This window comes from Pogoniulus pusillus, chromosome 11 (assembly GCF_015220805.1).
Source record: "Pogoniulus pusillus isolate bPogPus1 chromosome 11, bPogPus1.pri, whole genome shotgun sequence".
NCBI lineage: Eukaryota > Metazoa > Chordata > Aves > Piciformes > Lybiidae > Pogoniulus > Pogoniulus pusillus.
Window position 1 is genome coordinate 8,583,645 of NC_087274.1, and position 14,095 is coordinate 8,597,739.

A 14,095-nucleotide genomic window follows, 5' to 3' on the forward strand; every position below is an offset into this window, starting at 1 on the left:
CAGAACTTCTGAATCTCAAGCTAACCACACAACTGCTGCTGAGAATCAACAATCTCAGACGAGGCCACGTTAGAATGCTCCCTGCTCTTCAGAAGGATAAGAAATACAGCACCATTAGAAAGGCATGAGTGCCCTTGGTACATGCAGACTAAGGATTTTCCTCTTCTACCCCACTTATTTTTGCGCCCCTTTATCACCAAAACCACTAAGCAACACCACCTTTTTAGAAACAATAATGCCAAAAGACAATCCTAGCAGAGCTAATTCTTTGAGAACATCAGAAATAAAGAGACCTGGGAAACATTCTATTTGGAAATAGTCTATTTTTGTGCCTCTGGGTCTGAAAGAATAGACTTAGAGAGTTCTTTCTTCCCTGGAGCAAAATTTACATAAGCACGTACCTATTGCTAAATAACTTTTGCATTAGAGACAGCTCAGGGAAATGCTCTGTTCTTAAGACTCTCGAGTTTCATCAGATCACTGTGCAGGGCGTTTTATTTTTTTTAATTATTACTCACACTTGTATACTGAATCACTTATAAAACAAATAAGGTTTAATAAGTTTCAATGCCCAAGGCTACCTCAACATGATGACATCTCTGTCACGCAAGAACTGGGAGTGCTACACCCTGCAGCAATAACTAAAAAGCTGTTTGATATAATGGCAGGTTTAAAAGCAAACCTCCAGACCAAGAGAATTTAAAATGCAGACTCTTCCAACAGGTTAGAAGTTTCCTTCAAGTAAACACATGTTAAAAACAAAAAAATAAATCAAATTAGCAATTTCTCATCAATCCAAAATTGATAATCCTTCAAATTTAAATGCAGACTCTTCCAAGCAGTTAGAAGTTTCCTTCAAGTAAACACATGTTAAAAGCAAAAAAATAAATCAAATTAGCAATTTCTCATCAATCCAAATTTGATAATCCTTCAAATTCAAATGCAGACCCTTCCAACAGGTTAGAAGTTTCCTTCAAGTAAAGACATGTTTAAACAAAAGAAATCAGCAATTTCTTATCAATCCAACATTGATAATCCTGCAAATACACAAAGTATCCATCCACAGAAGTGAATTTAATTCAGTACTGCAGTGTCAGTTTCAACAAAAGAGAGCAGTTTTGAAAACCAAATCTGAAATACTGTAAGCAGATTCCTGCCAGTGCACACCTGTTGTGAAATGATCTATTACTGACGACAGGTGTAAAGAAAAAAAGAGAAAAGCAGCAGTGGAATTAAAATATGTAATGCAAGCTGCGTGTTCCAACAAGACCCATGAAACAGTAGTACTTGTTCCACACATAATGCTGAGTTAAACAGTAGCATACCTAATCACCAAGACTTAAGGCCGCAAGAGGCAGATCAAAGTGCAGCAACGTTCAACTACTCATTGCGTACCTAACTTGCAGTTTCAGTTCATTGAAATGCAAGAGTTTCAGCTCTTTTTAAAGCAGTTTTGCCCAGGCATTCTTGCTACAAGCTACTTCCTAAGAGCAGACCATAAGCAGTGCAACATCATAACCCAACTGAAATTCACCTGGCTATGGACAGCCCTGAACCAACCTGATGAAAACAGAAAAGACTTTTTAACCCCACTCTGGTGGATTATGTTCCCCAAACCTGCCTTTCTGTACTGACCAGAAACTGAAAGATGTTTTTCTTTTCCTCCTGCTTGTTCAGACAGAAATACCCAGACAACTACAGTTTGACTCTTAACGTAACAAACTGCTGGAGGAATTTTGAAGCTTGTTGACGCGAGTTTCAGTTGTCCCTCATGAGGATGCATTCTGCTTCACACACTCAGCAACTTCTCATTCTGTTTCTCTACAGACTGTTAGAATCTTGCATGTTTAAGAGAAACAGTTCACTTATTTTAAACACTGCTTTTATTTTCAGCTGGAATTTTTGATTTAACATCACTGTTACAAAATTCTTCATATTAAATTCTAGAAATAAGTATTTCTTCTTCACTTCAGCATGTCTGTGTACACACAGATCCCTGCACACATACTGTTCTGAAAACCTTTATTCCTCAAATGATAGGATTCATGCTTAAAGTGTTGGCAATTCAATAAAAAATTGAAGACTAAACGGAAGATAAGGTTTTAAAAATTCAGACTCCTCATACCTAGCAACTGGAACAGGAGTTATGAGCTGTAGGATATAAATAAAACTGGTCTGATGCATCATTTCTCCTGTGCCAGAGAGGAGGAAGAAATCATATAAATGCAAGGTGGCAGGTCTCTGCTTCCAGGTATATTGTATCACATTCTAGTTTCGATTCTACTTGTTAAGTATTCACCTGTTTCGCTTAGTATGCACTAATGAACAGGTGGATAGAGCCAAAGCCAAACTCAAAGGAATTATGACAAAACACTAATGTATTATACATCCTGCAGGTCTCATCATGTACCTAGAATGGCAAACAGTCAGTCTCCCTTTCCAGATCTGACAATAAAATGATGAAACATCATTCTGCCTTTTGAAATGTACTGCAATGCATACAAATACTGCTTCCTCCTGCTTAAGCAGCAAATCCTAAGGTATTCTAAATATAGATCATTTCTTGTATCTTCTGATTTGGAAGAGCTGCTACAGGGAAAACAAAACAAAAAAAAAAAAAAGGAACACGAAGAACACCACACCACACACTTGTTCCAGAACTTGGCTTTGACGCTGGTAACACTGCATCCAAGTCCTCACAGCTATTACTTGAAAAGAGCTGCAAATTTATGCAAATTACAGAAACTGTATAAATGCCAGCAAATCCTTAAACCTGAGCAAAGGCTGCACAAGAACCTGTCATCTGATTCTGCCTGCACTGCCTCAGTTTTGGTCAACAAAGGAAAGAAGGAACAACTCCATCCACACAAACTCCTCCATTCATCCCAAATATGTTTGGACACTAAAACTGGAACAGACATCAGAACTGTCATTCAAGTATTTCAAAATGCAACTCAAACACTTCTAAGGTTGTGGAACTGAAAGAAAGCTTTTACACAAAGATATTTTTAGAACATGTCAGAGGAGTGCTATCATACGGTAGTGGGTCAGGCATTACAGTGGTTTAACATTTTTATACTATGCATAGGAACACAAGAGTTCAGCTCTTTGAGTCATGAACAAATCTGTTTCACAAGGAAAGAAGCATTCAGACTGCAAGTTACACCACAGTGCCTGTGCTCAGACTACTGAAGGACACTGTCTCATAAGTTTCATGTGTCTTACTAAATGCATTGAGAAAAATATTTCAGTTGAAGAAGAATGGATACAACCTTCAACAATCATTTGCATCCAGTTACCAGTTCTAGAAGTCTAGGAGAGATCACAACTGTTACGAGATGCCCAAACTCTTCATTTTGTAAAGTTCCAATTTGCTACTTTATTTCAAAGGTTTTGGTCAAAGGGGGAAAAAAAAAGGAAAAAGAAAGAAAAAAAAAAACAAGCCCAAACTGAATTACAAAATTATTACTGATAAATAGATATTTAAAATCATGGGTATCCATACTGATACCCATATTGAGAACCTCACCTGCATTTGGTAAGGACAAGAAAATTCAGAGAGACATACATACATGGGAAGTTACATCTTCAAAACTGTTGTGGTGTAAATTCTAGCTGTGCTTTGCTTTATCCTTCTTCGATAGGCAGGACCCCCTCTACCATACGATTACAAACGCAAGCATCTATCTTTTACAAGAACAACTGTATTTACCAGAGCCTGCAGCATGCCATTAATAACCACTGTCCCCTCCATGCTCTGAAAGGAGGATTTGGATAACATGGAAAGCATCCAGTCCAGGAAGTCTGCCATCCTTTTCTGCCTGACATCATGGCGGACAATAAATCTGTCAGAAAAAAAAAGCAACACACTGCAGTTACCAACTTCATGACTTTCCATGAGAAATAAATTTTCCTGCTATCCAAACTGGTTGTAGTTCCTAGGAACAACTATCCAATGAGAGTGGGAACATACCAAATTATCATTGTTTAGCTCTTCTGTTTCTGAGCAAGGTGCTGACCCAGAATTTCACTTTCTCTTCAAACCAACCTATAAACCTGGATTCTAGAGATTTATCATCTCAGTTGCACAGCAACACACCTTCCTGAGGTCCAAAATAAAAGTGACTTCTATTAGAAGGATCGAAAAGCTGAAACAAATAGGAGTAGTCTCCATTGTTCTCACCAAGAACAGCTATTCTGCAAATCTGAAAATTGATGCAAATCAAGAATTGCTTCATACTTCACTGTTATCAGCCAGGCCCATAAAGAGTAATCATCAGTGCTAGAATTGTTTTGTCAGGTAATTGAAAAGGTCAGACACCTGTCATTTAACACACTGGATGGGTTAAGAGATATCTTTTTACCCAACAGAGAGACACATTTTTACCCAACAGAGAGGGAGAAGAGGTTCATCATTTACAGGTTAAGCTACTTCTGTAAACTTGCTTCAGTTATCTCATTTAGTATTCTTAGCACCTAAGAACTGGGGTCCTGTTCTAGCAGAGACTCAGACTAATTTAACAAACTTTGTTCACAATGCAATCAAAGGAAACAAAGTACATGGAAAAGCTACTGAGTACAACTCATAGCACTTCAAGGAGGAAGTGTGCAGAGCCTGCATCTGGTTACTTTATACCTGCAAATTAAATGAACTGCACCAAGAGGTAATTTAACAGGGGCATATTTCATCAAAGAGAGAAAACAGCAAGCAGACACGACCACTTGAATTGCCTTCTAAGTCAGTATTCCCTGTGTTCAGCAACAGAACAAGGAGGATTTGGGGCAGGGGTTAGTTGAGGGGGGTGGTTTGTTTCATAACACAGCAGCAAGGACAAAGCCTTCGTTTGCACAATAGCACCAGCAAGGAAAGTAACCTGCAAAGTAGAAGAACTGGTTCCCAGACCCCCTCTCTGCCCAAAGGAGTTGAAATCTTAATTTCTCAAAAGGAGTGCCCTAATCTCCAGACTAGAAGCAAGATAAGGATGAGCCTCATCTCCTCCTACTGCAACCAGGTCACTGAGCAGACAGAAAAGAGAATTCATGGAACAAATTCCAGTTTCTTTGCCTTATCCTTTGGGATACAGGAAGTCTTGGATCTCAAACTTTCTTAACTTCACTTGAAACTCAGAAACATCTTAGAGCAGGAACCAGCACTCAGACTTCCTCCCTAAGAAGTTTCCTACTCATCATGTCACAAAGTTAAAAGTCCTGTATCTTATCTCTGTCCCAGGACTTCTGTTTTCCTGTCTATCAGTCCAACCTAAATAAAATGAAACAGTGATCTCCTCTCAACAAAACTGGGCCCACTCACTAAAGAACCGTTTCAGGATATGAAAGCAGTGAATTCAAGTGCACCAAGGCCAAAAGGTCCTGGCAAAGTAGTTTAATCATTAAGCTATTTTGAAAAAAAAAGATGTTTCCATGATAAACTGAATAATTATAAATGCACTAAATAGTAATTTTGCTTCTATTACAGCCTTCCCTATCTTGATACAGCTGGTACTAGAACCAGTTTGACATATTCTATCACTTTATTTGTTATGAACATACACTTTCAATAAAAAAATTATGCAGCCAATAAAATGGAGGTGAGTGGAACAGAGGACAATTAGCTAATAACATGCCTGCACAGTACCCTGCATGAGAATGCAAGGTACTTATGAAATCCCCCTGAAATCTAGGGCTGAGCACTGCATGAACCCAAAGTTGTGCTGAAAGTAATGCTGCAGTCAGTGACATTACCACACACATGCTTCCACTAGTAATTTAGTTCTACAGATACCCTGGGGAGCAAGTAAAGTTCAAATTCAATTAATATAATGTGATGAAAGAATGTTTAAAAATTACTGCCATCCTTACTTCAGAAGGCTTCCAAATACTGAATGTATCTCGAAGAGTTCATCTCAGCCACCTGTGGGTGGTTGATTTGGGTATATTTCTGGAGTTTTAGGAAATGAAGAAGATAAAAGGCACATTCAGGTACATATGAATGCTCAAGACTAATTCACTGTGTGACACACTTTCATCTTAATTCCTCTGTTTCTGTCAGCTTGTGACAAGGCAGATTATCAAGGCAGATACAAGAAAATCCTGGAAAAGCAACTTCAAATTATCACTTCGGAAACAGCTGCAAAAACTAATTAGGATGAGGAGATAAACCTACATTCTGTCACATGGAAATATGTCTGTATAGACAAGATTATTTATTAAAGACTAGTCAGATGATTCGTGCATTCAGTTTTGCTCTGAAATATTTCAGAGTAAATCAGAACTGTACAGGACAAGAGAGAATTCTCGATTCTAGTCTCAAATCCTTCATGAATTTTCTGCACGATGCCATCAGTTCCAAAAAAGTGTTTGTTTCAAACCTGTAGCATTCTGCTCACTAAATAGACATTTCTTAAGCACTGACTCCTGTGACTGGGATTCAGAATAAATTTCAAGTATATAGACAGTTACTTCCTAGAAAGTTCAGTTTAATTTAATGACTGTTTTGGCAAAATTGATCCCACAAACGTTGTGCCTCTTAATCCAGCGAAAAGCATTAACACAGATCTTCAGAACAGCCACTCGCATCCATTATTATTTCCTCTTGTTCACCCTACAGAGGCTCTGCTCCTACAGCTACACCGGCAAAACTGTGTTGGCAGAGCCCTCTAGTGTAGACAGAGCATATGCGAGTGTGAAGATGCTGGAGTTTGCTTTAAAAAATGAAGGAATAAAACAAATAAAGTAAGCTGACCAAAGCCCTCTTGTGATCGAATGTATTTGATATCTCTGAACTAACACAGTTTATGATCTTTGTAATTTAGTTTCATACACATAACAAATGTAAAGAACCTCCACCAATGCTCTGGGACAGAGGAGACAGAAGTTTGTTACTCCAAACTTACCTCAGAATTCTAGAACCAGGATTACTGAAGTGATGCAAAAAAAGTCAAAACAACCACACCTCTGTCACAAACTGCTTTGTGTCTGAACACCCACAACTAACACAAGGGGATTTTAAAAGTTCCATAATCCTATACCTGCCTCATTTGATGAACTCTTTGACAACAATAAACCTAAGAAAATAGAAGTGGTGTTTCCTGGGTGAGAGAATGAATACAGTGACAAGAAGAAACTTACAATAAATTCTAGCAATATTATTTCCTTTTAAATAACTTCTAATTCTAAGAACTATGAAGCCACTACTACTGGTATCAATTCTCTATTTGCCATGTAAAACATTGCAAATCAGAAGCAACCGGATGTAAATGTCTCTATCTGAAGCTCTGTAGCAGAAACCAGTTCCTAGAAGGCAATTTGAATAGTATCCTGTCAACAGTGAAGATCTGTATCACTTGTGATAGATACCTGTTTCTCTAGTAAGCAGAAGAAAACAAAGCATTTTCAATAATAAACACACTATGCATCTGATTCTATCACATTTAACATCCCATACACAGCTGGCAACTTCCAGTCCTCTCTATGCTGTCATTAGCGGCAACTCAGAGTGAAAAATGGCAGGAGAAATAAGAACATTTTTCCTTTATGCCAAGCAAAGAAGAGACTTACTTTGAAACCAGTACAGCAGCTGCATCTCTCGCCTTATCACTGACAACCAGGTAACACTAAAAGAAAAAGAAATCTAACTGTAAAATAATTTCATAGGTGTAGATTTAGTAACAACTATGTGACAGTTTAGTACACAAACACAGGACTCAGTATCTATGATTACTAACTGTACTATTACATATTATACAATTATGAGAACAAATTGAGCTTAAGAACATCAAAAATTAAATTTTCCATTTAACAACATGTATCTCAGACAAAAATTACCTTTTTAGTGCCTTTCAAACCAAGTTTACTTTTAGAGAAACCTTAACTTAGTCAAGAAGTTAGGAGGTGTTCAAGGCCAGGCTAGATGAGGCCTGATCTAGGGTAGGGTATCCTTGCCCATGGCAGGGGGGTTAGAACTAGATGATCTTAGTGGTCCCTTCCAACACTGACTGATTCTATGATATCAGTGCTACTACATGCCTATAAATAATAATCCTGCATGTGTCAAAAGTATAGGTGTTTGGGGGGAGAGGGGTGAAACTTCATTTTCTGTGTTAAAATTCTTCATGCATTCAAAGCTTCCAATTTGATTTACCCTGACCTAATGCTGATTTCCTATATAAATCAAAACTTTGCTCTCAGAAAAAGCTTGCCAGTATTTTCAAACACTAAAAAATGTTTACATAATCTAAGGCATGCATTCAGATCAGAACATAGTGTATTACTTACGGGAAAACAAGTAACAGTCTCACCTGACACTAAACCAGCAAAGCATACATGGAAGATTCAAAGAGACATTTTTTAAAGATCAGATACAGAAATATGGGCCAAAATAATATTCTAGAAGATAATTGACTATATATTGACAGATTAAGCCTAAGAAAAACAGCACAGGTTTGACAGCTTGACAAGATGTATTACACTCACTTTTGCTACGTTCAGGATGCGATCCATTGTTGGCACACGAGTCTGCACTTCCTCTGCACCAACATTTCCATCAAAACGGGCCAGATCAAAAGGAATCAGGCAGATTATGGAGAGCCATAATAAAAGCATGTAACGAGTTTCCCAAGTCTGGAAAAGAACAGTCAAATAAAATATGCACTCCATTTCTTGGAATGTACTCCTACAAAGTGCCCAGAACACAAACTAATCCACTACCTCAACGGCATTTCAAAAGACAAAGAAAACTCCAAATCAAAATACTCTAAACCACCACAGCAGACAGACCAAGAGGCAATTCCAAAGAGGAAATATGTAATAAAATTAATGGACCCTCATTTCTGAATCTAAAATCTAGACAAGTTCACTTCCTTTCCAAAGGAAAACTGCATGTTGCCATTTTCCTGTTTCCGCCTTCCCTCAGCCCATTTGTGCCTCCAGTCACTGAAGTGAAAGAAGTGTTTTCTTCCCTTCTTTTGTGTACTGAAACAATCTGAGATTTGTTCTGAGAGATAGGCAAGAAGAAACTTCTGTATCTGTGTAACTGCAACAGCAGTGCAACAATCAGAACTGATATGTTTATTTTTTTCACTATAGAACTCTCTTTTTTTTCTGCTGGAGACAATAAAGTTCAATGAGAAATACAGCAAAATCTCACCTCAGAATCTTTTGGATTCTGGTCTGAAAGCATATCCAAAACAGGCTGCAGATCACTTACTTCATGAGGAAACAGTGGGAGGAAACGTTTGTACCCTCTCACCTGTAAGAGAAAGTTCCATAATTTAGTAAGCCATCTGGCATCACCAAGTACTGAGGAAGAAGACCCTTTGAGGATCTTCTTCCATATGATCCTCCTGTAATAAAATCAGTAAGGATATGAATTATAGTCTTAACTATCTTGACACTTTTGCATTTTTACAAGCTTAAGGATTAACTGGATGACACTTTTTTCTCTTTAAAAACAAGGACCTCTGGAGACTGTCTAGTCCAACTTTCCTACTAAAGCACTGTCACCCATAGTAGGCTGCTCAGAACCATATCCAGTGGGGTATTCAGTACCTCCAGGGACAGAAATTCTACCATCTCTCTGAGCAATCTATTTCAGTGTTCAGTCCTTGAAGTAAAAATATGCTTTCTTATGCTCAGATGGCAATTTCATAATCCACCTAATTCTTCATCATACTTAAATAATTTTAACATTATTACTTTTATTTAATCACTCAATCTCTTGATGTCTGAACGTGTTTTTTTTTCATTCAGACCTTGACTTTTACTACTCTGGGTCGTAACAAACTATTGTGAAAACGAGGAAAAAAGGGAACCTACCTTTCACAGTACAGTGTAAAATATTGCATTGGCAATTATTTGCTTATTTTACTCTTTTTGAAACTATGATTTTTTTCATGTTTTTTAAACAAAGAAAATATTGGCAATTTACAAATTTCAGTTTTTACCTTTGTAATGATGTAAAGAAATTTAAAAGCCAGGTGGACTAGCTGAGGAGGAGATCCCTTGTCCCGTGCTATATCCAACAATGAATTCATCATCCACTCTAATGAGAGGGAAAAAGTGAGACCATATGTAGTTAAATTTACGGTTTCTTGTACTTCCAATAAGAAAGGGAGATACTCCTAAACAATATCAAACAGCAATCCTGTAATGCAATTACAGGCCTTATAGTTTAATAGATTTTCAGGTAAATACACACTAATTATTTCAAGATGATATTCTTACCTAAGTGGCGATCCAACAAGTGAGGTTGCTCCTGGTACTTGTCCATAATACCTGAAAAAGAAAAGAGATCTATAAGAAGCTACTCAAATTGAAAGGCTCTAACATGAATTCTGAGATACACCCCAAATCTATATAGCTTTGGCTTAACATTTCAGTATCCTTGAGCTAACTGCTGCCCTCACCTGCAAGCAAGATCAAAAGGAAAGAAAACTATAGATAAACAATTGTCAAAACCACAACCTGTCCACTTCTGGGGCACAATCTCTTACCTACACTGAATCATAAACTCCTTTCCAGGAGTCTCTCAAATCACTGTGGACAAAGGTCACAGCTAACTGAAAGAAGCCATCACTCTCCTTCACTGCAGGGCTCTTTGTGGCTCTCCTTTCCTAAACACAATTTACCAGCACACTGTCCTGATGAAGCTCTGCAAACAGAGAATAAGGTTAAACCACGGCAGACTGTAGCTGCTCCAGGTGTCCCTGATTTACTCTGCACTCCTACCCACACAGCAATCAGAATGCTGCTTTACACCTGTCTGCCTTGCTCTTCACATCTTCTTCATTAACATACAGATTCCACTTACTTTTACAGACTCTTCCACTTGTTAGCATGTCAAATTGCTGATTGTCTTCAAAAACACAAGCACAAAGATATCTCTGCGTCAAGAAATCTCCTTAAGCACGACACTTTTCCAGCTCTGATTCTAATGCAGCCAAGGGGAAATCCTCCCTGGACACATGGGGTTTCACCACAAAGCTATTTGGCTTCCTACACCTGGAAATATTCAAATGTATAGTTCCACCACTGAGCATCTGTACTGAATCAGAATACAAGCACTGTAAACCCCTTATCTCTTTCTTTTGAGCCACCTGACCCTAGCAGGAAAAAAACCCAACATAGCACTACTATGCTAGCGAAAGTGCCCTGCACAGTGCTCAGAGGTAGTGAGTTTGGAAATAGGACATAGGAAATTAATCACCAAGGAACAACGAATCCTTGACAACTTTTCACTTGGACAAATACAAACTGTAGCTATTGCTACCTGCGCTCCTCAAAACTTTCCAAATTATCTTGCTGCCAGGAATATGTTATCTTTCCTTTGGGAGCTGACTTGAAGAAAGACTAATTGAAATTGAATAGAAGCCAAGAGGAATTTACCAATCCAGAGAAACAAAAGCACTTGAGTTTAAACCTGGAATCAATGAAAAGCTGCTACAGAAGTAAGAGTCAGACTTCAGAAGAAATTATCAAATGATGCAGTGTTATGCTGGAGATGAACTGAGTCATTTTTAGATATTTGGTCACAAAATAGGTTTACATTAGAAAACTAAAACACCTTCATAACTTCTCTTTTTCCTGCACTTGTTTCCCTAACAATTTTGCTTTCTCTCCTTTTATTCCATTTGTCACATCAACACTTAGATTCACTAGAGGACTCCAGCAGTCCTGTAGTTGACCACTGGATGACACTGCACAACCACTTTCAGAACATCAGCCAGTCTAACAATATCCTTGCAGTAACCTGAGCAATTCCATTGGGATACCATAGAGCTACCTCTTACAAAGATGGATGCCTGAGCTCCTAATCATCACTGCCTTCCCACTATGATTAATGATAACCTAAGATATTACTAATAACAGAACTAATGAATGCCAGAAATTCTACCAATAAGGACTCAAGCAGAAGTGGAATTTAACAGCATATTCCTTACCTTGCCCAATTCTTTTCCCAGATCAGCCTGGCAATCTAAAATAAAACCCTAATGCTAAATGCTAAAGAGAATAAACAGGAAAAAAAGAAGTTCTTCTAATGCAATAATTTTAAATAAAGATCTTCCTAAATCTTCCTACAAAATGATGATTGCAGGCTAAACTATGTTCCAACTTTTGTTTTTTAACAGTTCACACAAAAATGAGCACCATGTTTCTGTGAACGTTTCAAATGACATGAGTTCCTGTACCTGATGATTAAGCTTCCAACAGTGTGTCCTACACATTTACCCTGTTATCAATTTTGCAACATTTTGCCCAAGAAGGATCAAAGGATAGGTTATTACACAGACATTATATCCAAATATTAAACCCCAAGTGTGGCACCTATCAGTTTTAAGAATATTAACATTGTATTTACTGGGCAATGTTGTGCATGCAGAAAGGTCATAAATACAGGCAGATGTCAAAGACAGAGGCACTGAAGTCATCAGCTAGAAGAGATAAGACTTAAAAGTGGTGACTTTTCTATCCCAAAGTTCACCATTTCGCCTGGTACTGAATGATCAACACGAAAGCAAACATTCTTGCTTTCTGAACAGTTGAATGTTCATTAATCTTCTCATACAGAAACAGTTAAATCAAGCAATTATAGTACTACTGAGTAACTTCTGCAAAGCCAGGTTTTTAGATCTGGAGTTTTCTATTTTATTGCTTGCTTATCTTGTTTCTTTTTACCAATTGCTTGCAAATCAGCAAGTCACTGAATTTGCAAATACCTGAAACTTGGAATTAACTTCTGCAAATCACCTGTTCGGAATCCTTAATCAAGTGCACAAATGTGGATTGTAACAGGCTAATTACCTACAACACTGCCACATACACCTGATTATACCACTCCTACGTTCAGCTGAGATCAAGAAGCAGAATGGCTTTCATTATATGGCACAGAAGTTCAGTTACTAAGTCAGATCCACTAAGAAACAACTGATCTATATGGATGCATTTTTAAGTTACCTGGCCACAAAAATGCTTCATTTGACAAGATACACAAACTCAATGAAATCACTGCCTGCACTTGAACAGGTAACTGGAGACTAAACATGGATCAGAATTCAGGTTTCTTAAATATAAGAGCTAGGTTTTTACTTACAATAGTTAAACACCATGTAATGGTGCAATATATATCTAGAGAACAACATGAGTAAACAAATAAATCTCCACTACTTACTGATAAAGTTCTAGCATTATTACTCGCCCCCAAATAGTGGTTTAGCCCTTTTTTGGCAGTAAGCTCCTTTAAGAACTATAAGAACATGCTTCCTTCGGATGATACACTTACCTACGAATTTTTCCACAATCATTTCTCGAGTCACCAGTTGCCCAAATGCTCCTTTCAGATTACCGATGAGCTCCTTGACTTCCTGACTCTCTGTGAAGCTCTCCAGGATGTTTCTCGTGGTGGTGACACCCGAATCCTGATTCTTGCCTTCATCCAGCTCTGACACCTCTCCATCCATCTCGCCCAAAGCCATGTCTGACGCCGGGCCTCAGCACTTCCTGCAACAGCCGGGCAGAAGAACAGCTGGTCAATCACACCCGGCCTCCCGCCGGCCAAGCGCAGCCGAACCGACCCCTCCCCAGCGCCGCTCGTCCCTCAGGCGACGCCACCACCCCTCACATAAGGGCCGGCCCCTCCCGCCGCCATGCGGCCCATCGAGCCCCTCCCCGGCAGGCGCGGAGAAGCGGAGGCGCGGCCCAGCCCTACCCTTCCTCCCCGCCTGTCCCACACCACGGGTGGCTGCAGCAGCGTGGCGGCGGCACGGGCGACAGCAGCGGGCACAGCGAGGGACAGCAGAGGGCACAGCGAGGGACAGCAGAGGGCACAGCGAGCGACGCCCTCAGCCCGCCGCAGCTCCCGCGCGCATTACCCTGGCAACAGCCGCGCGCTCCCCAGCACCTGCCCCGCGCGCGGCCGGGCACGCCCTCCCTGCTACGGGGCGGCGCGCGGGACAAACGGCGCGGGGACGGCGGCGCCGGGCGCGCGGGCCTGCCCCCCTGCCGCAGGGCGGGCGGCGAGGGCTGGCGGCGGCTGCGCCTGGAGCGAGGGGGCCTGGCGCGCTGTAGCTCGGGTCCCGGGGTCCGCTGGGTCGGAGAGCCC

General features: G+C 39.7%; 1 protein-coding gene across 3 annotated transcripts in view; it reads right to left on the minus strand.

The window, feature by feature from the left end:
* TBCD (tubulin folding cofactor D) overlaps positions 1-13,781 on the minus strand; it is a 126,382-nt gene extending 112,601 nt beyond the window's left edge. The window contains exons 1-8 of one of the 3 annotated variants that reach the window (XM_064150861.1): positions 13,703-13,781; positions 13,277-13,494; positions 10,222-10,272; positions 9,942-10,039; positions 9,146-9,247; positions 8,473-8,619; positions 7,558-7,613; positions 3,713-3,845 (exon numbers count right to left, since the gene is read on the minus strand). In XM_064150861.1, coding sequence (XP_064006931.1) covers positions 3,713-3,845; positions 7,558-7,613; positions 8,473-8,619; positions 9,146-9,247; positions 9,942-10,039; positions 10,222-10,272; positions 13,277-13,469 — 780 coding nt within the window. In that variant the 5' untranslated portion in view covers positions 13,470-13,494; positions 13,703-13,781. Of the gene's footprint in view, positions 1-3,712; positions 3,846-7,557; positions 7,614-8,472; positions 8,620-9,145; positions 9,248-9,941; positions 10,040-10,221; positions 10,273-10,490; positions 10,507-13,276; positions 13,495-13,702 lie in introns of those variants that run through there. The other 2 variants (XM_064150863.1, XM_064150862.1) reach the window with 2 other exon arrangements.
* Positions 13,782-14,095: the final 314 nt, after the last annotated feature.